This window comes from Sorex fumeus, unplaced genomic scaffold (assembly GCF_029834395.1).
Source record: "Sorex fumeus unplaced genomic scaffold, SorFum_2.1 ptg000072l, whole genome shotgun sequence".
Classification (NCBI taxonomy): domain Eukaryota; kingdom Metazoa; phylum Chordata; class Mammalia; order Eulipotyphla; family Soricidae; genus Sorex; species Sorex fumeus.
In genome coordinates, this window is record NW_026606129.1 from 48007464 (window position 1) to 48027978 (window position 20515).

A 20515-nucleotide genomic window follows, 5' to 3' on the forward strand; every position below is an offset into this window, starting at 1 on the left:
GCAGCCAACCCAGGCTGGACCTTCCTAAGAACCACCCTTTAGATGAAGTCATTCAGGGGCAGGGGAAGAGCTCAACCGGTTGGGGCTGCGTGCCATGCTTACATGAGGCCCCTGTTCGATTCCCGGCACCCATGACCTCCCAAGCACTGCTATGTGTGGCCTGGGGGGTCTCTGAGCAGCAAGCAATCACCCAGTCAGCCCAACTGGTTGAGTGTCTCCAGTACCAACTAGCTCCCAGATGCCCTGAGATCAGCTGGGGGCCACCCCCCGGACAAAAAAAAAGTTCTTCATTCCCCCTAAATTCCCCCCCTCTGCCTATCCCCTCCAGGACGCTGAGCCAGAGGGGTAAAGTGGGCAAGGGACAGGCCCGGCCCTGTTCTTCCTGCCTGCCCCGCAAATGTGACTGTGTGCCATTTACCAGCCCCTTGGGGAATGTTTGGGGTGAGCTTCCCTGCCCAGCTTCTCCCCATTGCTCCATCACCACCCCTGTGACAGCCCGTTTCTGTCTGGAGACTGCTATTCAAGGCCTCCAAACCTCCAAACCCAGCCCTGAAGTGTAGCAAGGGGAGCGCTTGGTCAGCAACGCCCCTCCACCCCCCACCCCCACCCCGGCCACTCAGGATGGGCAGGAGCTGCTTCTGCCCTGCAGCTCTGAGACCCTGTGGCCGAGGGGTGCAAGGAGGCAGGTCCCCAAGAGACCCTGGGAGAGGTAGGGGCACCCACAAAACAGAGCATCACCAACAGTGTGACTTGAGGATTTCAGTTACAGCCCCACAGACATAGTCAGAAGCCAAGAAAATGCCAGAATTCAACTTGTTTCTTCCAAGAAGGTCTATATAGAGGCAAACCCATCCAACATGTTACACATAGCCGCACTGGGCCCACTTGAGGTCCATTAGTTTAAGAACAAGGCTCAGCACTTTTCACCAGCCCCAGGGGCTGGGAGATGCTTCAGGAAGAGGTCACAGGGGAGGCGACCCAGGGTAAGAAGTCAGCAGCTGAGGCCACAGCCCTCGCCCGGGACTCAGGGCAGGGAAGCAGCGACGTGAGCTGCCAGAAGCCTCCTGCCCAGCTCCAGCAAGAGCAGGCCCAGGCGTCCATGTTGCCCTCGGACTCCCCCACCGGCTGTGAGGCCAGGCCAGCCGGGGCCCTGGGACACTCCACGGCGGCCCCTCGGTCCTGCAGCTTGTCCAGGAACTCGGAGCTACCAGAGCTCCTTGCAGCCCCAGCGACCTGGCAGGTGGTGCAGCCGCATGTCCTCCTTCTGGATGTGCTCATAGCAGGACTGTGGGAGAGACACGGGGCTGAGGCCGGCGGGGTCCACAGGGACCCGGCACCCAGGGGTCCACTGTCACCTCCCTCACCCCTTTTTCCAGTGCAGGACCCTGGAGCGCGCCCCATAAGGGGTGCCTGGGGTGGGAGGCAGCGGTCTGCCCTGCACCCGGACCCCCTGCCCTGCCGAGCCCCTCACCTCCAGGGCAGTGAGCAGGAAGTCGTACAGGCCCCCCGTGTGGATGGGGTCCATCATGTCACGGATCAAATGGATCTCGGCTCCCAGATGCTGGATTCTGCAGAAGAGCCCATGAGAAGGGGCAGCCCAGCAGCCGGGCCTTGGGGCATCTGGGGCGTGTCCCCATCTCTGCTCCTGACACCCTCCCCTCTGTGGGCCTCAACTTCAGCCTTGGTGCACAGAAAAGCTGTGGCCCTGAGCCCTGAGGCCGAGGGAGGTTGGGATATATTGGAGGAATCCCAGCCCTGCACTCAGGGAGGTTGTGGTACACTGGGGCGACCCCCAGCCCTGAGCTCAGGGAGGCTGAAGTACACTGGGGGGACCCCGAACCCTGAGCTCAGGGAGGTTATGGTACACTGAGGGGACCCTGAGTTCTGAGCTCACGAACGTTGGGGTACATGGTGGCCCTGCAACACCCCCAGCCCTGAGGCTGAGGGAGCCTGGAGTATATTGGGGGGACCCCGAACCCTGAGCTCAGGGAGGTCGGGGTACACTGGGGGACCCCCAGCCCCGAGACTAAGGGAGACTGGGGTACAGTGGGGGGACCCTAGGCCCCAAGGATGAGGGAGGCTGGGGTACACTTGAAAGACCCCTAGCCCTGAGCTCAGGGAGGCTGGGGTTCACTGGGGGGCCCCCAGCCTCGAGGCTGAGGGAAACTGGGGTACACTAGGGGGCCCCAGCCCTGGGCTCAGGGAGGCCGGGGTATGCGGGGTCCCTGCAGCACCCCCAGCTCACCGGGCGCGCGACACCACGTAGATGAGTAAAGGCAGCAGGTCGTCCATGGGCAGTTTGTGCTCCTGGCCCAGCACCCGCGACACGGTGGCCTCGATTTCCCCATAGGTCCTCTCTAGCACCTCCAGCTTCTCCCGGGGGTCCACAGTGGTCCTGCAGCAAGGCAGCCCATTTCAGGCAGGGCCCTGGGGTTCCAAGTCCCAGCCGGGCGCCCTCCCGGGCATGTACTCACATGATCTTCTGCAGACACTCAGTGGCTGACAGGAAGCACTTGTCCCGCACCAGGGAGTGTCTCTGCGTGGAGGGGAGCAGAGCAGATGAGGACGTGTCAGCCCTCCGCTCCCTGCCTCCTCCTTCCCATGGACCCTCCCCTGACCCCCACTGCCCCATCACTGGCAGCTCTGCCGTGGGCCTCCACGCACCCACAGTGATGCGGGGAGTGGGCCCCAAGAAGCAATCACGGCGCCCACGGCGCCCACAGCCCCCGCGCGCCCATGTCAGAGGCTCTCAGACCCAAGGGCTTGTGAGAAACAAACTCTGGGTAAACGGCCCCCTCTCCAAGTTTCTGACTCACTCCAGGCTTTACCTGAGAACGACTGCTTTTCTAGGTACTGTTGCAGACACAGTAAAAAAATACCCACTCCTCGGCCAGCTCCCTCCTCCCGCCCACCCCACTGGAAGCACTGGAACCACAGCAGGGAGGCTCTTATAGCTGGGGAAACTGAGGCACAGAGACCAAATATCTTGCCCGTGATCATACAGCCAGAAAAAGGGTGGGCGCTATGTGTGAGGCTGGTCACTATCTGTCCCTGGAAGCAGTGTGAGGAGGTGGCTTCTCCCTCCCCCCCGCCCTACCACAGCCCACACCAGTTCCCCCCAGCAATCAGGAGGCAGAGAGTGCTCAGTCAGAGCTGAGACACCTGGGGTGCCCTGCTCAGGTCTGATTCTGGGGGGCAGGTCCCCGGTGGGCCCAGACTCTTACCTGATTGGTCGTCAGAGTGAGGTCCTTGAGGGGCCACAGGTGCCTGAAATGTAAGAAGTGAGACAGGAGGTAGGGGCATGGGAAGAGCAGGTCCTACCATCAGAGGGTCAATTCCGGGGCCACGGCCTGCCCCCTGAGGGCGGAGCGTAGGAACTGGCCACATGGGCATTCTGAGCACCCGCCCAAGACCCACCAAGGAGATACCAGAAGGGGCGCAAGCAGAAAGCAGTTCTTTTTTTTTTCTTTTTGGGTCACACCTGGCTATGCTCAGGGGTTACTCCTGGTTCATGCACCCAGGAACTACTCCTGGCCGTGCTCAGGGGACCATATGGGATGCTGGGGATCGAACCAGGGTCGGGTCGCGTGCAAGGCAAACGCCCTACCCGCTGTGCTATCACTCCAGCCCCAAAGCAGCCCTTCTTCCGGTCTGCAATCACAGGGACCTGGATGGGACACAGGGGCCACTGCATGAGCAAGTCCGGGGGGTCAGGCTGGAGAGGGTGCAGGGAGCACACACCCCTGAGGCTTGGGGAGCCATTGCGGGTGGGCAAGCAGGGATATCTGAGGGCGCCACATCTCGTGACATGGAAACTGTGGAGTGGGGAAGCGAGGGGGAAGTGGTCGGCCAGCCCGTCTCCAGGCTGGTGACTGGTCATTTTTTAAGTGGAAAAAGGATTTGGATGGGGGGGGGGAGGGAGGATGCACCCGTGCTGGGAGATAAAGGGGGCACTGGGCCACAGCTCAGAGGATGCAGTGTTGCAGCCCCGGCCCGGGACCACCCTGCTTTCTGTACGGAGGGCAGGCTGAGGGGTGCCAGCACACTCTGACCCCGGCGGGCGGGGCAGCCATACTTCTGCACGTCCAGGAACTCGAGCAGCTTGGTGTCGGGGAAGAGGCTGAGGCTGGCGATGCCCTGGCTGTAGCGCCCGTCCTCGCGCTCGTGCAGGAGCAGGTAGAGCGTGAAGAGCTCCGAGTAGAAGCTGGGCAGCACGAGAGGCAGCACGCATCTGTGCACTTGCTGGTCCCTGCGTGGGGGCCACAGAACAGGCGGGGTCACTCCTGTCCCGCAGAGCCCAGAGAGCCCCTTAGCCCCCCCCACACAGAGGACCCCCGGCCTCCACCTGCTAGTAACCCTCCCAGGCCCCTTCTCTCTGTCACATCCACGGCTCTGGTCTCTCCTTGTTCTCTCCTTTGACTCTGCCCATGTAGCCGGTGGGTCTGCACTTGCCCACGCGGCCAGTCAGCCTGCATCCGCACCCCCCATTTAATTGCAAGCAAACACCAGGGCACAGGGGCCATCATGGCTCACTGCAACGTGCTCAGCAACTGTCTTGCTCAGAGAATCCTGCCTCGTTTCTGGGCTCCCCAGGACTGCAGGGGAAGTGCTCCCCAATGTTCAGCCCCCTTTCCCACAGCCACACAAAAGCCTCTGCAGGGGCTGGAGCAATAGCACAGCGGGTAGGGTGTTCGCATTGCTCACAGCTGACCTGGGTTCAGTTCCCAGCATCCCACATGGTCCCCCAAGCACCACCAGGAGTAAATCCTAAGTGCATGAGCCAGGAGTAACCCCTGTGCAAAGCCGGGTGTGACCCCCGCCCCCCCAAAAAAAGGCCTCTGTGATCTTTGGGGCCTGGGGGAAGCCCCTTTAGCTCTTGCTCTGTGCGACCTCAGGTCCATCCCCAGAGGCCTGTTTCCCAAGTGTCCAGAGAGCAGGAGGGTATGGGGGCAGCTGCTCCCAAGAGGCCGACGCTGGAAAAAATAAGCAAAGATGCTTTTAACAGGGGAGGCAATGCCCTCTCCTGGGTTGCTTGAGAGACAAAGGTCAGAGGTCATCCTGGTCTTCAACCAGTCAATGACCAAAGTCTGGTCAATCACATGAACCCCCAGAAGCACTTATTTCCCCCAAGGAAGGCCATAGGAACAAAGGTTTGAGGCCTCCAGGGGTCTGAGATGGCTGCTCCAGGTGGGGGCCCTGTACCCGGGTGGGCACTGGGGGCCCAGGAACAGTCACCTTGTCTCTGCATCTTCTTCCTCCAGGACCTGGCCCTTGCGCCTCAGGGCGACTTGCAGCAGACTCCTGCAAGCCAAGGAGAGAGGTGGGCATGGGCCCACCAACCCCACCCCACCCATAACTCGAAGCTGAAGCTCTGTCCTCACCATCAACATCCCCACCTCCAGGGCCCAGAGACTCCACTCCCAGAATCATGGAGCCTAGAGCTCAGGGGTCAGCTGGGGGGACAGAAGTTAGCCTGGGACTCTCCACCCCACAAGTGCAGGACGGGACATGTGGAGGGCCTTTAGGTCACAGCTCAGCCAGCACTGGATATGGGGGTCCAGGGGCCAGACCAGGGCCTGGCTGGGACTTGAACTCTGGCTTCCTTTGGATCTTACCATCATCTCCCCCGACAGACACACACAGACACACACAGACACACAGACACACACACACATGACACACACACAGACACACAGACACACACACCCGCCAACCAGAGCTTCCAACTTAGTGGACCTACCACCTGTTTTTCAGGACAAAAATCACTCAGTGGTGCCCTGGAAATCTACCTTACTGGGGGAAAAGGCAGAAAGCACCCCCCAACTGTACCCCACCATCAACACCCCCACCTCCAGGGCCCAGAGACTCTACCCCCAGAATCATGGAGCCTAGACCTCAGGGGTCAGCTGAGGTCAGCTGGTCAACTGTACCTGAGGCGACTGCCGACCCCTGATCATCCCAGCCCCTGGATCAGTGTCACCTGCTCTGCTCTCACACACCACCGGCCCTCTGGGTGCCTTTCGCTCGGAGCAGAGGCAGCAGAGCCCTCCCACCCCGGGCACCCAAGAACAGAGTCCCAGCGAGCCCGGCTCACCTGTAGGCTGCCCAGAGCTCCCGGGCATGCTGCTTCACCTCCTCCTGGGCCAGCCCCTGCAGATGCTTGTTGGCCCCGATGCCTGCGTACGTGGCCTGGAAGGTCAGCATCAGGGTCCGGAGCAGCTTCCCCAGGGGGTGCAGCGAGTTGCCCAGAGCCTATGTGGAGACAACCAGGGGTTCAACACCATGTCCAGCAAGACGCCCAAGGTGTCTCCCAGAGCTCAGAGCAGTCTTCCCACATAGGGAACCCAGAGTCCCCTGCAGGCAGGGGGCAGCTATCCCTGGGCCTCACCTTCCTAAGCAACTGCTGCAGGGCCTCAGGCTCCCGGTGTTGCAGCAGCTCCTCTAGGAAGTCCTCCATCCTGCTTGCACTGTCCTCAGGGCAGGTTCTAGGGACAAAGCACACTCAGTCTCTACCCACACCCAGTCCAAGATGGTCTCTTCCAGATTTCCTCCAAGCCTACTCTGAGCCCCGGATGCACACATACAAGGGTGTACACGCACACATACATGCATACACATACATACATACATACATACACAGACACACAGACACACACACTCGTGTGCATGGACAACCAAGACTCACCGCTCGCAGCTCAGATACTCCTGAGACTGGCGCAGCTCCCTCGAGCTGGGCATGTGGAAGCCCAGCAGGGCCTCCTGCAGCTCCCCAGGGCAGCCGGCGCCCACAAAGTCCCGGAAGGGGCCATAGACGCCCTGCCAGCGGCTCTCCACAGGGAAGGCGCCCAGGCCCAGCTGCCTGCGAGGGAGAGGTTGGGAAGCAGCATGGATATAGGAGGGGTAGCGGTATTAGAGGCGAGGAGTGGGTAACCGGGACACACACCCAGCAAGGCCCAGAGCCAGGGCCCAGGAATGGTAGATCAAGGGACAAAGAGGTGTTAAGCAAAGAGAGGCAGAGAGGGAGGCAGAGAAGCTACTCCTTAGGGGAAGAGAGAGACAGATGCACAAAGAGGCCTGCAAAGGAAATAGGACATGGAGAGCAAAGTAACCACGACCCATGGTTCTGTTGCCACAGGCCTCTCTTGCCCCTCTTCCACTGCACTTCCTGCAGAGCAGGGACCTGCCATGGCCAGTGCAGGTAAGGCCTGCAGTCTAACAGCCCTGCCTCCTCCTCACACTCGGCCTGTCTGCCCGTCACCCCACTCAGGCCAGCCCTTGTGCTCTTGGGCTTTGCCATCTGCATCCAACTTCTGCTGTTGACCCAGGGATGATGGGTCAGGCAGTGAATACTGCCGCCTTCCCACATCTGAAATGCTGCTGAGGACCATTACAGTCACCTGCCACCTCACTCCCTCATCAGTGCAAAATGAGGTCTTCCCCCACAGGCTTGGCAAATCACCACCTGCACTGGTCTTCCGAAGAAGAGCTTTGTCCCCAGAGGGTAGAATTCTATCCTCCCACACCTCACACGTGGAGTGCTTCCTTCCCCACTGGGGCTGCTGGGGAGCTCAGAGCCAAGCGAAAGCTCAGCTGTCACCACGGCAGGGCCCAGAGACAACTCAATTTCTTTCCTTCTTTCTTTTTTTTTCCTTTTTGGCTTTTGGATCTCACCTGGTGGTGCTCAGGACTTGTTCCTGGCCTTGCACTCGGGGATCACTCTAGGTAGTCCTTGGGAACCAGATGGCCTGGGATCGAACCCAGTTAGCCACGTGCATGGCCAATGATCTACCCACTGTGCTCTCTCTAGCCTATCACCTCTCTTTTTTTTTTAAATTTTTCTTCCTGGGTCACACATGGTGATGCACAGGGGTTATTCCTGGCTCACGCACTCAGGAATTCCTCCTGGCGGTGCTCGGGGAACCATATGGGACACTGGGAATCGAACCTGAGTCGGCCACATGCAAGGCAAACGCCCTACCCACTGTGCTATCGCTCCAGCTCCTCTTTCTTTTAAACCCATGCCAAGCTTTTTATTTTTTACTTCATTCTTATTTATTTTCCTGGGGTTCTAAATGGTTTTCTACATGTCCTAGAAAAATGCGGGGTCTAATCAAGGCCTCCAAGCTTTTCTCTACTCCGAGGCAGGTGAGCTGCTGCCCTAGTCTGACCATCTCTGCCCTGTGGGTCAGGTGTCCTGGGTTCTCTCCGTTCTCCCAAGAGCTCAGAGCAGGTACTGAGAAGGCCATCTGATGAGGCCTGAAGTGGAGACGGGGGTAGCCTTGGGAGCTCACGGCCTTACCTCTTGCTGATGCCGCTGGGGTCGGGCGGGAGGGCGGCCATGTCCAGCACTCCCTGAGTATGCAGTCCTCTCCCTGACCCACTGTCGAAGGAGCCCTCCAGGGTGAAGCCATTGGGGAAAGTCACCTTGCCCTGGAGGGCGAAACGGGGCAGTGAGTCTGGCCACTATCTCTGTCCAGCTGTCCTCCCAGCTGCTCGTGGCTCCAGCTCCCAGAGCCAGCCACTGATCAGTGCCCTGTACCCCCCATCAACCCCACCTGAAGGGGCTCCTAATGCTCTATCCCTGTAGGACCCCCACCAACAGCCATATTCCTGCGGCCCAGGGTCTCATCCTGGAGGGAGGAGATGGGCAGAGAGGGAGGTGACCCACAAGAGGCAGGGGGAGAACCCATTATGGGGGCTCATCCAGAGGTTGGCAGTGGCCTAGGGCAGGCAGGTCCCGGACTCTCCCCAAGATGCCCCGTGCCCAGTGTCACTGCCACAGGGGAAGTCTCCTGCCCAGACTGTCCAGCCTTCTGTGGGGACAGCTCAGGGCATATGCACACAGGAGAGGGAGTCAGGGGGTGGTGGTGAAAGGTGGGGTGAACACTGCCACAGTTCAGTCTGCCCCCAGGCACGCTCCTGGCTCACATGCAGCGGGAGAGGATCACCTTCCCTTCACACATGGCCACACCCCCAAGTCCCAGGCACCGTGACAGGTGGCAGCTGAGGTCCTAGAAGGCAGCAGTACCCTCACCTTCCCCGTGAGGCTCAGGTCCCTGGTGAAGGTGCCCTCGTACAGGGAGTCATCTTCAGAGAGGAGGACGCCTGTGCCCTGGGAAGGAGGCCAGGAGAGCAGGCGGGTGGGGGTTACGAAGGGCCGGAGACCAGGGCTGGGGGAAGGGGAAGTAGGGGCACAGATCCAGGGGCGTCCCCAGGACTGTGGGGAGCGCTGATCCAGGGGTAACTCTGGGTATTGGGTGGAGGCATTGATCCAGGGTGGGGTGACTGGCCCAGGTGTGCCTTCTCTCTTTTTTTTTTTTTTTTTTGCTTTTTGGATCACACCTGGCAATGCACAGGGGTTCCTCCTGGCTCTTCACTCAGGAATTACTCCTAGCGGTGCTCGGGGGACCATATCGGATGCTGGGAGTCGAACCCGGGTCTGCCGCATGCAAGGCAAACGCCCTACCCACTGTGCTATCGCTTCAGCCCCTGCCCTCTCTTTCTCAGCAGCTTCTCTCAGAAAGCTTCCTGGGAACCCACTTCCCCTTCCGGAGGTCAGGAGGTGCTGACCTGGCAGGGCAGAGCAGTGGAACCAATCTGGCTCCCGTGTTGTGCGGCTACCAGGAAGCTCACCACTGAGCAGAATACTGTCTGAGCCCCACCGAGTTCTAAGCTGCCTGCCCCTCCTCGGCGCCAGGGCATGCCCATGCTCAGAGCACTTGCCTGTGAGTCTCAGCTCTGTCTGTCAGTCTCATGAGACACGGGCTGTTCTCTGAGTCTAGGAGTTACACTTGTCACCCCTACACTGGGGGTGATGCAGGACCCACGGGGCTCCTGGGGCAGTTCCTAGGAACCATGCTGGGTGGCCAAGTGTATCCCTGAGGCTGCTATGTCATACTTTGACTCTTTACAATAAGCCAATTGCCTGGATTGCGGATAGGGAAACTGAGGCTGGGAGGAGCAGGCCTTGGCCAAGACCATAGAGGGTGAGTCAGAGAACAAGATTCCTGCTCGGGTTCTGGCTCCTTCCAGCGCCGGGGACCCCAGCTTCCTGCCCCATCCACCCTGCCTCTGCTGAGCTTATGGGGGCTCCAGAATGCCAGTCGTGGTACAGGGAGGGGGAGTCATCCAGAACACATGGGGTTTCCCCACTCACCACCATCTTATCTGCCTGGAAGGTGCCCTGGTAGCAGACGCCAGCCTGGGTGACCATGACGCCGGGGCCGTGGCGCTGGTCAACTTGCCACATGCCAATATAGCGCTCGCCCCTGGGGGAGGGAGAGCGTGGCCAGTTGAGTCAGAATCGCCCCCATACGCCTCCCATGTGCTCTGCTGGCATGGGAGGAGGCGGAAGGGGCATTGCCATGGCCTGGATCCGCTGGACTCGGACCCCTGGGAGGAACAGGGTGGGGGTGGGGGGTGCACACTGGGAAGGGTGAGGAGGGGAGTGCCACGCACACGCATGCAGATCAGAGAGTGGGTGGTGAATGGTAGGTCTGTGGGGATGCGCTGGAGACTAGAAGAGCAGAGGAGGCCCTGGCCACATGGGGTGGGCGTGACCAGAGGCGGGGCCCTGGAGTCAGCCACTGAGACCTTTGGGGAGACCTGATGTGGGTCCAGGTGTGGGTCCGACCCTTCTCTCAGTGCAGGTGAGGGCCCTGAGGATCACAGAGCTCCTCCATTGAGGAGCCGGGGTCCCTCCAACTGAGATTCCCCAGATTTGCGAGGACAGGAAGTGAGGGGCTTCACCCCAGGCAGCAGGGCAGAGACTGGTGGGTGTGGGAGGCTCTGTCTGCCCACCCGCACTCACCTGTGCCCGTCCTCCTCCACGCCATAGCCGCTCCTCTGGCCTCTCTCCCAGTGGCCTGTGTACCTGTGGGGCTCAGGGGACTGGGGGGCGCTCTCCAGAACCCCGAAGCCGTGCCTCAGGCCCTCTCGGAAGTAGCCCTTGTACACCTCATCAGTGCTGTACCTGGGGGCACGGAGACTGGCACTGCCTCACAGAGCTCATTCCTGGGCGGCCCGACCCCAAGCAGGCCAGGGTGCACTTACTCACAGATGCCATAGCCGTCCATGCTGCCCTCCCGCCAGTGGCACTTGTAACAGTCAAACTTGTCCTCGGAGGCCTGGGGCACCAGGCGGATGCCAAAGCTGTGGGTGGGTGGGCAGGGTGGGAGGCAGTACCAGGACATTGCTCTGACCCGACCGCCTCCCAACCCCACGGACCCTCCTCCAATCCCAACACACACGCCAGCAATTGCCCAGCCTTACCCATGCTCCAGGCCCCGGCAGAAGTCCCCCACATGGTTCCGCCCATCCGGCCACTTTAGGGTGCCCCTGAAAGATAGTCGACCCGCAGGACTCACCCCTCAACACTCAGACCTCAGACTCGCCTGATGCAGCTCCTCACCTCTGAGCCGTAAGACCGGAGTGGTGTAGGGAGGCGCCTCACCCCTGGCACAAGTGTCCTGGCAGCCTGAGGGGGCACACACTGCCTGCCATGGGGAGAGCCCTAGAAACATCCAAGGTCCCTCTCCCCTCTGGCCTGCAGGAAGCTCAGGCTCAAGCCAATATCCTGCAAGCCAGTGCTGCCCTGCTCCTGACCTGGGCATGTTGCATGCTCTCACCCACAGACTCCCCAAGCCCATTCTGGGTGGTTTGGAAATGAATGAGTGTGCTTGGAGGCAGAACCTTGGCCAGCTCCTGAACTGCCCAGGCCTTGGTTTCCCCCAAAGCACAGGCTGAGGGGTTGTGAAGAACAGCCATCGAGGCCAGCCTCTGCCTGTCACTTGTCCTGGGGCCTCGGGAGAGCTGTGCTGGTCTCTGGGCTTCAACTCACTGCCTGTGCACTCGGGAGAGGACGAAAGGAGACAGAATGTCTGTGCCGTTCCCACGGTGCCAGAAATGCTGCCTACACAGCAGAAATACTCCCCTCCCTCCTTCCGGAGACCCCCAGGAAGCAGCTGCTTTGGCCCAGCCACCAGGTAGCACCATCAAAGCCACTGGGGATGCCCACCTCACCCCACCCACAGCACCCATTCTCCCAGCGGTGCCTGCCATGACCCCCATGCAGCCATCACTCACTTGCCGTGGGGTTTGCCCTGGCACCATTCTCCCTCGTAGGTGGCCTGGCAGAGTCGGCCCTCAGCACGGAAGGTATAGGGCACACAGCGACAGACAGGTGCCTCGGGGGGCTCCACACCTGCCCCCCGCACCAGGAAGTCCTTCTGCCCACATAGAGCCTGGCATACAGCCTGGGTCACCTTCCACTGCCAGGCTGCCTGAAGGGGACAGAAAGGTTGCTGGCACTGGAAGTAACCCCTCTAAGAAACTTTCTGGGGTGGTTTTGAAACCTTGAGGACCACCCCTCCTCTCCCCAACCCCTGTGTCCCTTGGGGGGACAGCCCGCTACTCCATAGGGCCTCCATCCAGGCCTAAGATCCTAGTCTGCCATTTCCAAGGGGCCACACGGGATCGCCGGGTCCCCAATACTGGCTTCCCTACTGCAGTACTTGTGGTAGGCTGAGGCCTGACCCCAAGGCCAATCCTGGTTCTCTCCAACCAACCCAGACCCTGGTCCCCAGCACCCTCCAGGATGGAAGCCTTGCAGCTCCCACCCGGCTCCCATGGCCTCCCTGAGCTCCCCTGACCCCATTTCACGGTCCGCACCTGGCCCTGTGGGTCCTTGGCCTGGAAGAAGAACTCTTCCTCGGGCGTGAGGAGGTGGAGCGTGTGCCTAGACAGACAGACATGAGGGAAGGCCCCACCTCGGCAGGTGGGGGGCAGGGAGAGCGTGCTGGAGACTGGACTGGGAGTCGGAGGTCAGAGCAGGGGGTTGCTCACCGGTCCGGCCCAGGATCCACCCACACCAGCTTCAGGTCAAAGGAGTGGACATGGTGGCCCTGGAGGAAGGGACGCAGGCGTCATCCGGAGACAGTCCTGGCTGAGAGCCACGAGGGGCCCCTCTCCCCATACCCGGCCCATCAGAGCCACCAGAGGGGTCTTCTGGCAATTGCCAGTGGCCCCATCAGCCCTGCAGATAAATGCTTTGCAGCTCCTCCTGAACCCTCCCCCCCACCAACAAAGCCCCCAAACCACACTGTCCTCACCCTCCTGCCTTCCAGCTTGGCCCCCCGGCTCCCCTCTGCCTACATCTGGGCCCTGATCCTCCCTCAGCCTGGGATGCCTGAACCAGCCCCATTGGACCAACACACGGGACATCCCTCCTTCTCGAAGGGTCTGTGGAACCACTTTCCAGCTGCTTATGTCTTTCCCCTCCTTCTACCAGATTCCAGCCCCTCGCCACCCCCTGCCACAGTGCCAGGACCTATGTTAGCCGCTCACAGACCTGCAGGAGGACGAGGGCATCGTGGAAGAGCAGCACACGGTCCACCCGCAGCGGGCTGACAGCCACCGGCACTTCATGGCTGTCCTGCAGGAGTCGGCGAGTGGGACTGTACAGGGCTTCCTGGGGGCGAGGGTGGAGCTCAGCACGCCTGTCCTGGCCCTTCCGGCCTGCTGCCCCTAGCTCTGTCCCCTTCACCCCTCCTGGAGCCTACTCTGGTCAGTGCTGGGTCCAGAGGGCCACTGCCAGCCACTCCCACAGGACAGCCCTCCCAAAGTGTCCCTCCTCCTCCCACCCCACCAGAGTCAGGAACAGGCTTCTGGCTCTTACCAGGGCACTGCCACCCTTGCCTCTCTGTCAACTCTTATCCCTGTCACCTATTCTAATTATGCCCTTGGGCCTGAGCTGGCATTCTCTCGGGGCACTAACGACATCCCTCCTGGGGGCAGCACCTGCCAAAGGGCTTGGGGCAGGGGGGAGGGCATGACTCCAGGTGACATCCCTGCTGACTGCTCATGGCCAGCCCCAGAAGTGCTCAGCAAAGGAAGGAGGATGGCCTGATGGACCTCCAGCCACCTGGCCCAGGTCACACCCTCTACCCCTTCTGGGTGGGGAAACCGAGGCAGGGAGCATCTGTAAGGCAAGCAGTTCCAAGCACCCCACAGCCCCACAGAAACGCCTTCCCACTGCCCCTCAGGTCACTGACTTGCCCTTTATTTTCCCTGTTCAAAGCCTACTTGTCATTTTTTTTAAAAAAAAAATTTAACGAAACATTGTGAGATACAATTACAGACTTCATACTTATGTTTCAGTCATACAATGGTCGAGTACCCATTCCTCCACCACTGCCCATTCTCCACCACCGTTCCCAGTATCCCTCCCACCACCTCCCCCCACCTCTGTGGCAGACACATTCCCTCTTACTCTCTCTCCCCTTTTGGGTGTTGTGGTTTGCAATACAGGTATTAAGTGGCCATCAGGTTTGGTCCATAGCCTACTTTCAGCACGCAACTCCCATTCCAAGCAAGCCCTCCAAGCATCCTTTGCTTGGTGGAATGACTCACCCTTGCCCGGCTGCTCAGTGTGGGCCAGAGGGTCTGTGTGGCCACAGCCTGGTCCAGCGCCTGCCTCATGAAGGACTGGAGGTTCCCGAAGGCGGTGGCCGCATGTACCACCCACTCACGGGCCGGGTTACACTGCGGGGAGGGCCAGGAACGGCCACTTGTCAGGAGGTGGGGGCTGAGCCCCTCTGCTCCGCTCTCCTTGCGGGAGGGGCTCCCCAGCTGGGTCTCTGGTCTGTGTTCCCACCCCCGGGGCTCCACCAGGAGAGCTGTGTGTCTGAGACCCACCGCCCAGGACACTGCTCTGTGTCTGCTCTGCCCGGGGCTCCTCCTACCCCCCAAGGCAGGGACTGATCTTTTCAAAACTGGGTTCTCCTCCAAGAAAGCTGGAGGCCTGCCTGTATCTAGGACCCCACTCACTCTGCTCTTCCCACCTCTGGGACCCTGCTTCCTCTCCCTGAAATGGTTGGACCAGCCCCACTGGACCAACACACTGACTGAAGCGCCCCTCCTCCCCCCAGCCCGGCCCCCAGGGGCCCCCTGCACGGCTGCCTACCTCCTCGATGGTGTCCCCAAGGCTGAGCAGAAGCAGGACGTACTGTTGCACGTGGTGGCTGAGAGGCTGGCGCAGGGCCTGCAGCAGGGCCGAGCCCACAGGACCCTCCGAGCTGCCGCTCCCACACGCCAGCTGCCGCAGCATCTTCCGCTGGCCCCGCCAGAGCTGGCTGTGGGGAGGAGCAGAGACCCCTCACTCCCCGACTCCCCGAAGCCCAGGTCTGGCCGGCACAGGGAGGCTCAGTACAGCAGCTCATTGGGGGCTGGATGGGTGTGGTTGCAGCCCCTTCCCCAGCAGGAGTATCTACCCCCCACCTCCCATATGTGGTTGTGGGGCTTCTGCTCTGCCTCTTTCCCGAGCTGGATCCGTGGGGCGTGGTCTAGAGGGGGACACTGGCACCCGCCGTCTCTCGAGACCCCACAGCGAGGCCCCACAGCGGCCCGTGCTCACCTCCTCCTCTTGGCTGTCTTCTGGAAGGCCTGGGCTACCACGCAGTTTGTGTAGGCATTGATGTACCTGCAGTGGGCACCAGACACCCTCAGGCCAGCCCCGGCCAAGATCCCAGCCCCTCCGCTTCTGCTCCCTGTGTGGTGGGCTCCCACTGGGCCACTTTCCCTTGCCAGGACTCAGGTCTGGGTGTCTGGGCCTTTCCCTGTCCTCCATGGCCCAGCCCACAGAGGCCACTCTGGGACAGAATCCCACCCTCTGTTGGCTGGGCCCCCCAGTGCCCACAGAGCCCCAGAATCCCCTGCCCCGCAGTCTTACTCCACGTGGACCTGCAGGATGCGGTCAGCTCTGCGCAGCAGGGGCAGGGACTCGAGGGCGTTGGTGGCTGGGCATTGTAGCCGCTCCCGCAGTGCATGCAGGCTCTCCTCCGTCACCTCCCAGAGCTGCTGTGCGCTCTGGTACAGCTGTTGCAGCAGCTGCAGACATTCTCTGCCCGCTGGGTCCGAGGGCTCTGGGGCTGGGCAGCCGAGCAAGCACTCAGTGAGGTTGAGCGAGGGCCAGTCGGGCTACTCTCGCTCCCCGGGGGCCTGTGAGACCCTTCAGCCCTGGAGCCGCAGACAGCCTCTGCATCCCTGCAGTGTGTGGGTCTGGACGGGAGCTTAGACAGGACGGGCTGGAGTGGCTAGGGTACCGTACATGAGGGTCCTTAGCCCGTCCTAAGCAGGGCCAGGTACACTACATCTCCCCATTTCTGGGCATCCATGAGACTGGAAGGTGGAGTCCCTGGGGTCCCAGAGTCCCTTGTCATTCACACAGGCATGACAGATTACTGAGAAGGGACCTGCCCACGGTCCCTTGAGTCACAGGTGAAATCCATATTGAAAGGAAGCAATTAGGAGGGTGGGGAGGACACTTGCCTTGCCCGCGGCAGACCCAGGTTCAATCCCTGGCACCCTATGTGGCCGCCCAAGTCCCTCCCAGAGTGAAACCTGAGCATGGAGCCAGGAGTGAGCCCTGAGCACTGACAGGGGTGTCACCCGGCACCTTCCCAAGACACAGGGCCGCCTCACTAGCTCTCAAGATTCAAACTTGAGCAGAGCACCCTGAGGCCTGTGCCCTGGGAGGGAGGCACTGCATGTGTGCTAGAACAGGACCCGGGGCTTGGCCCCTGGGGATGCCCTTGATGGGAGCAGCGGGAGCATCAGAAGCAGCTGCTACCCCATGTCTCCGGCCCTCCTTGAGGCTGGGAGCTGAGAGAGCCACAGATCAGATGGTCTGATGGAGCTGACCTGTCCTCAGGGCCTGCCTGGGCCCCTCCCCTCCGCTCTGCAGAGCCCACACTCACCAGCCGTGAGCAGGGGCTGGAGGACGAGGTTGTTGATGCGGGAGAGGGTGGCTGAGAAGACTTCCTCCAGCCGCAAAAGGGCCGTCTCCTGGGGGCTGCACATGGCGTAAGGCTCGGGGCCTGCAGAGGCGAGAGGACACAGGTCAGTGCCCCCCTCAGGCCCAGAAATAAGGGCCACCTCGGCATGGAAATCGCACAGTGATCCCAGGTTACTTCGCCAGGGAGATTCCGGGCAGGCCTCAGAGCCCTGCCGCCACTGCCCGCCTGGTGAAAAGGAGCCTAAAGGAGGCTCAGGACCACTGTCCATTCAGAAAGCAGGTGCTCAGCCCAGCCCTGGTCCACACCTCCTCCTGCTCCCAACACCCACCACAGTGCCCAAGGGTTCAGAGTAGTGTCCAGTGGCGCTCTGACCAGGCCCTCTGCTTCGTGACCCTGGAAACAAGCTCAGGACACCCTATGGCCCTAGAGGCTGTAAGCAAGGAAAGGTCTGGAGCCAGGAAGGAGGCACAGGAAGGAAAGAAGTGGGCAAGTGGACAAGGCTTAGAGCAGTGGCTCACGGGCCTGAGGGCCCAGGTTCCATGAATATCCACCACAAGTGCCTGAGTGCAGAGCGGAGAAATCACAGAAGAATGGGGGGACTTGAACTCAGAGCTAGGGAGAAGGCCTGGGTGAAAAAAGTGGGAGAGGGGAATGGGTGGTCAGCATGGCACAGCCTCTGTGACCCCGCATGCAGGCCCCATTCAGCACATGGACGCCATCAGGGGCCGATAGGCCAGAGCCGTGGGCTTCCTGCTGGAGTAACCCTCCCAGGGCGAGCCAGGCAGGCAGTGTGGCCTCCTGACCACCGAGCACGGAAGCTGGGGGCCTGGGCTCAAACCCAACCTCCACAGTCAGGGCAATTGGAGCCTCTAGTCTGACACGGCCCCTGAGCACCATCCCCATGCAGGTGTCCAGATGCCTCAGGCCTGAGAGTTAGAAGGTTTCTTAGTCCATGAGCCGTGAACTCTGCCTCTCCTGAACTGTCACCTCTCGGCTGGACTGAAGACAAAACCAAAACAGCCAAGGATTGGCGAAGAACCCAGGTAGGCCTAAGGGGCCAAAGAGGAAGGGGCCCAGCCTTCCATCCCACCTTGAGGCAGCCACAAGGCATCCGGGACCCCAGGCAGAGTCCCTGCCTCCCGGGGAAGGGCCGGGCTCAGAGAGAGGCACAACGGGCCAGAGCCTGAGTGCTCTCTAGCCAAAGGCCGGCCCAGGCATTCCAGCCCCACCTTTCCTGCTGCTGAGACTCCAGGAGGGAGAGGCCTGCGGAGGGAGGGGCAGGAAGGGGAAGCGGCTAGGGACAGCGGCCTTCTCGCCCGCTGGGCCCTGCCACCCACCCCAGGCCCTGCTCTTGGGCTGAGGGGACAGGCTGGTCCAGTTCAGTGAAGGGGTCGGGGTGCAGGCGGCCAGTGTGAGCTGGGCCCACCCCATGGTACCCAGAGCTCAGAGAGCGCTGCACTGTAAAGACCTTTTCAGGGTGACTCTCCCCCAGTAGCTGGCAATCAGCAGGGGGTCTAGGCTGAAAGGAAGGACCTTAGAGGGAGGAGGGTGGGGTCCAGATGGGAGGTGTGATGAGGACCCAGACAGGAGAGCCAGGGGGAACTTGCAGAAGTAAACACCCGACTCTGGGGAACCTTTGGCAACCCCCACATTCACCTGGGGACCAGGTAGCCCACCTGCAGCCAATGCTCCCCCCAACAAGCTCCACCTCAAGCCCCTCTCCCCCGTGCGTGTCTCACCTGGACACACTGTCCATTCCCCAGGCAATCCCACAGGACTCTGTCTGGCCTCCGGCTCAGCTGTCCAACCCTGGCATACCCATCACCCTCCTCCTCTCTGAGCCTTGTCACCTCCCCTAAGAAGTGGGGACCAAGTCCACGAAGGGGGACAGAACCTTTGAAATCAGTTTCCTCGAAAAAGCAGGAACTGGTGGAGGGGAGCTATTCCAGGCAGGGGGCCCTGGTCCTCTGCCTGACTCGAGGCAGGACTCCCTAGCCTGGGGCCCCAAAGTGATCTGTAACTCTAGCACACAGTCACAGTGGCTGCGAGGGGCAAGAGTGTGGGACAGAGGTGAGGCCGAGGGGCGGGAGTGTGACAGAGGTGAGACCGTGCGTATGTGTATATAGGGGGCGGGGGGAGGAGGTGCTGAGCGTGAACTTGGTGGTGGGGAGGGTCACGTATGAATCCGCTCTCAAACCACAGAGCTCTGCTCACAGGCACAGTCTCTTTACCTCTCCTCCACCTGGTTCAAAGTCCCTCAGTAAGAGTCTACATAGGATGCACGTATGGGGAAACTGAGGCCAGGAGGAGCAGGAGGGCCCAGAGCACGTAGACATCCACATAGCAGGGCCCACAGCTCAGGGCCCACTCCACTGGGCTCACCTGGGCTAGGTGATTCAGGGAGGCTGAGTGACTTACCTGAGGGCACACAGCAAGCTCCTGGCCCAGCCCAGCCTGCCTCCTTTCCAGGCAGCCTTGACGCTCACCAGGGGGCAGGGCGAGGACACCACTGGCCAGTCTCGGCGTGCCCAGGTGAGTCAACACTCTGTCCCCGTGGCGATCTACGGAGCAGTCAGACCTGCTTCCCCCTCTGCATTCCTGGCCCCTGTCCACGCTGGGCCCTTCTGGGCAGGGTCACCAAGGCCTCCCCAGCCTTCTCCAGGGCCCCTCAGGCCTGGGGGCCGCACCCTGTTATGGCACCCACTCTGGAATTTCCTGGTCTGGATGGCACGGAAGTTCTGTTTGCAGGGGAGCTTGTCCCAGGTTGCTTCAAGCGTCCAGATGCACCAGCATGCCCAGATGCAGGCAGAGGGGCCAGGAGCTGCCCAGAAAGGGGACACTGCACTGTCACAGCTGAAGCCTCCAGTCTACACCTGGCCTCTCCCCCCTGCACCCTTCCTCTGTCCCTCCATGGCTCCCCTAGAAACACCAGCCCCCTGCCTCCCACTTCCAGTCTCTGGTTGCACATTCCACAGCTTCCCTTCCTCTGCCCGGGCGCACCCGTCACTGGAGTTTCCCAAACCTGGGGTGCCGCGGGTCTCCTTCGCAGACACCAGCGTCACCGCCTCCTGACAGCCTCCAGGCTGGCACCCAGCGCCTGACAGTGGCCTCCAGACTGTCTCTGCGCTGCCCCTAAACCCGAACGAGCTAACCCGGGAGCAGGAAGCCTGAAGCCGAATCCCGATGGGACAGAGGGCCCCTTCAGACTCGTAACTCGGGGGACTCGGAGTCGTGGAGGCACAGACAGCAGCGTGAGGGGTGCGGAGATGAAAGTCCCACCGGGAGCGACGGGCCCGCCCAGACGCGCGGCGTTCACGCAGCCTTACCTGCGCCCAGCGGGTGGCCCGCGCGCGCTGTGCGACCGCAGCAGTTCCCTGGCGGGCAAGCGCGGGGCCCAGCGCCCGCTCCCTCAGCCCCGCCCCCCGGCCGCCCAGCCCCGCCCCTAGATTCCTATGACCCGCCCCTATAGCCCGCTGACACGCCCCCCGGGCGCCAACGGCCCGCCTCCAGTCCCAGGCCCCGCCCCATCCAGCCCCGAATCCCCGCCTCTAGACCTAGGCCCCGCCCCATCCAGACCTAGGCCCCGCCCCCAAGCCCTGCCCACAGCCCCGCTTGGACGCGGAGCTTGTGAGGCGGCGGGACGCTGCGTCAGTTCGCGGTAGAGCCTGGGCGGCTTTCCTGAAGTTTGGCTCTGGCGTCTTCAGGGTCCTGGGATCAAGGGA

At 61.5% G+C, this 20515-nt stretch overlaps 1 protein-coding gene across 1 annotated transcript; it reads right to left on the bottom strand.

Moving 5' to 3' along the window:
- Positions 1-808: 808 nt before the first annotated feature.
- On the bottom strand, positions 809-20179 carry ALS2CL (ALS2 C-terminal like). Its single transcript, XM_056129517.1, has 26 exons — positions 20120-20179; positions 16755-16874; positions 15728-15926; positions 15413-15478; positions 14963-15131; positions 14410-14541; positions 13349-13468; positions 12844-12902; positions 12670-12736; positions 12085-12281; positions 11272-11337; positions 11053-11151; positions 10811-10972; positions 10157-10268; positions 9035-9112; positions 8300-8430; positions 6686-6859; positions 6389-6485; positions 6095-6252; positions 5236-5301; positions 4076-4249; positions 3225-3267; positions 2475-2536; positions 2246-2395; positions 1472-1568; positions 809-1285 (listed from the first exon to the last, which is right to left on the bottom strand). The coding sequence occupies exons 2-26, from the start codon at positions 16855-16857 to the stop codon at positions 1205-1207; spliced, it is 2862 nt and encodes a 953-aa protein (XP_055985492.1). The 5' UTR covers positions 16858-16874; positions 20120-20179; the 3' UTR covers positions 809-1204.
- Between the last annotated feature and the right edge of the window lie 336 nt (positions 20180-20515).

Bases quoted from the DNA above. Each gene is read 5' to 3' on its own strand.
- ALS2CL (XM_056129517.1), bottom strand. From the start codon at position 16,857: ATGTGCAGCCCCCAGGAGACGGCCCTTTTGCGGCTGGAGGAAGTCTTC. The intron at 12,903-13,348 runs GTCTGTGAGCGG...CCCTTCCTCCAG, and splicing joins ATGCCCTCGTCCTCCTGCAG to GGCCACCATGTCCACTCCTT. The intron at 10,973-11,052 runs GTAAGTGCACCC...CCGTGCCCCCAG, and splicing joins GACGGCTATGGCATCTGTGA to GTACAGCACTGATGAGGTGT.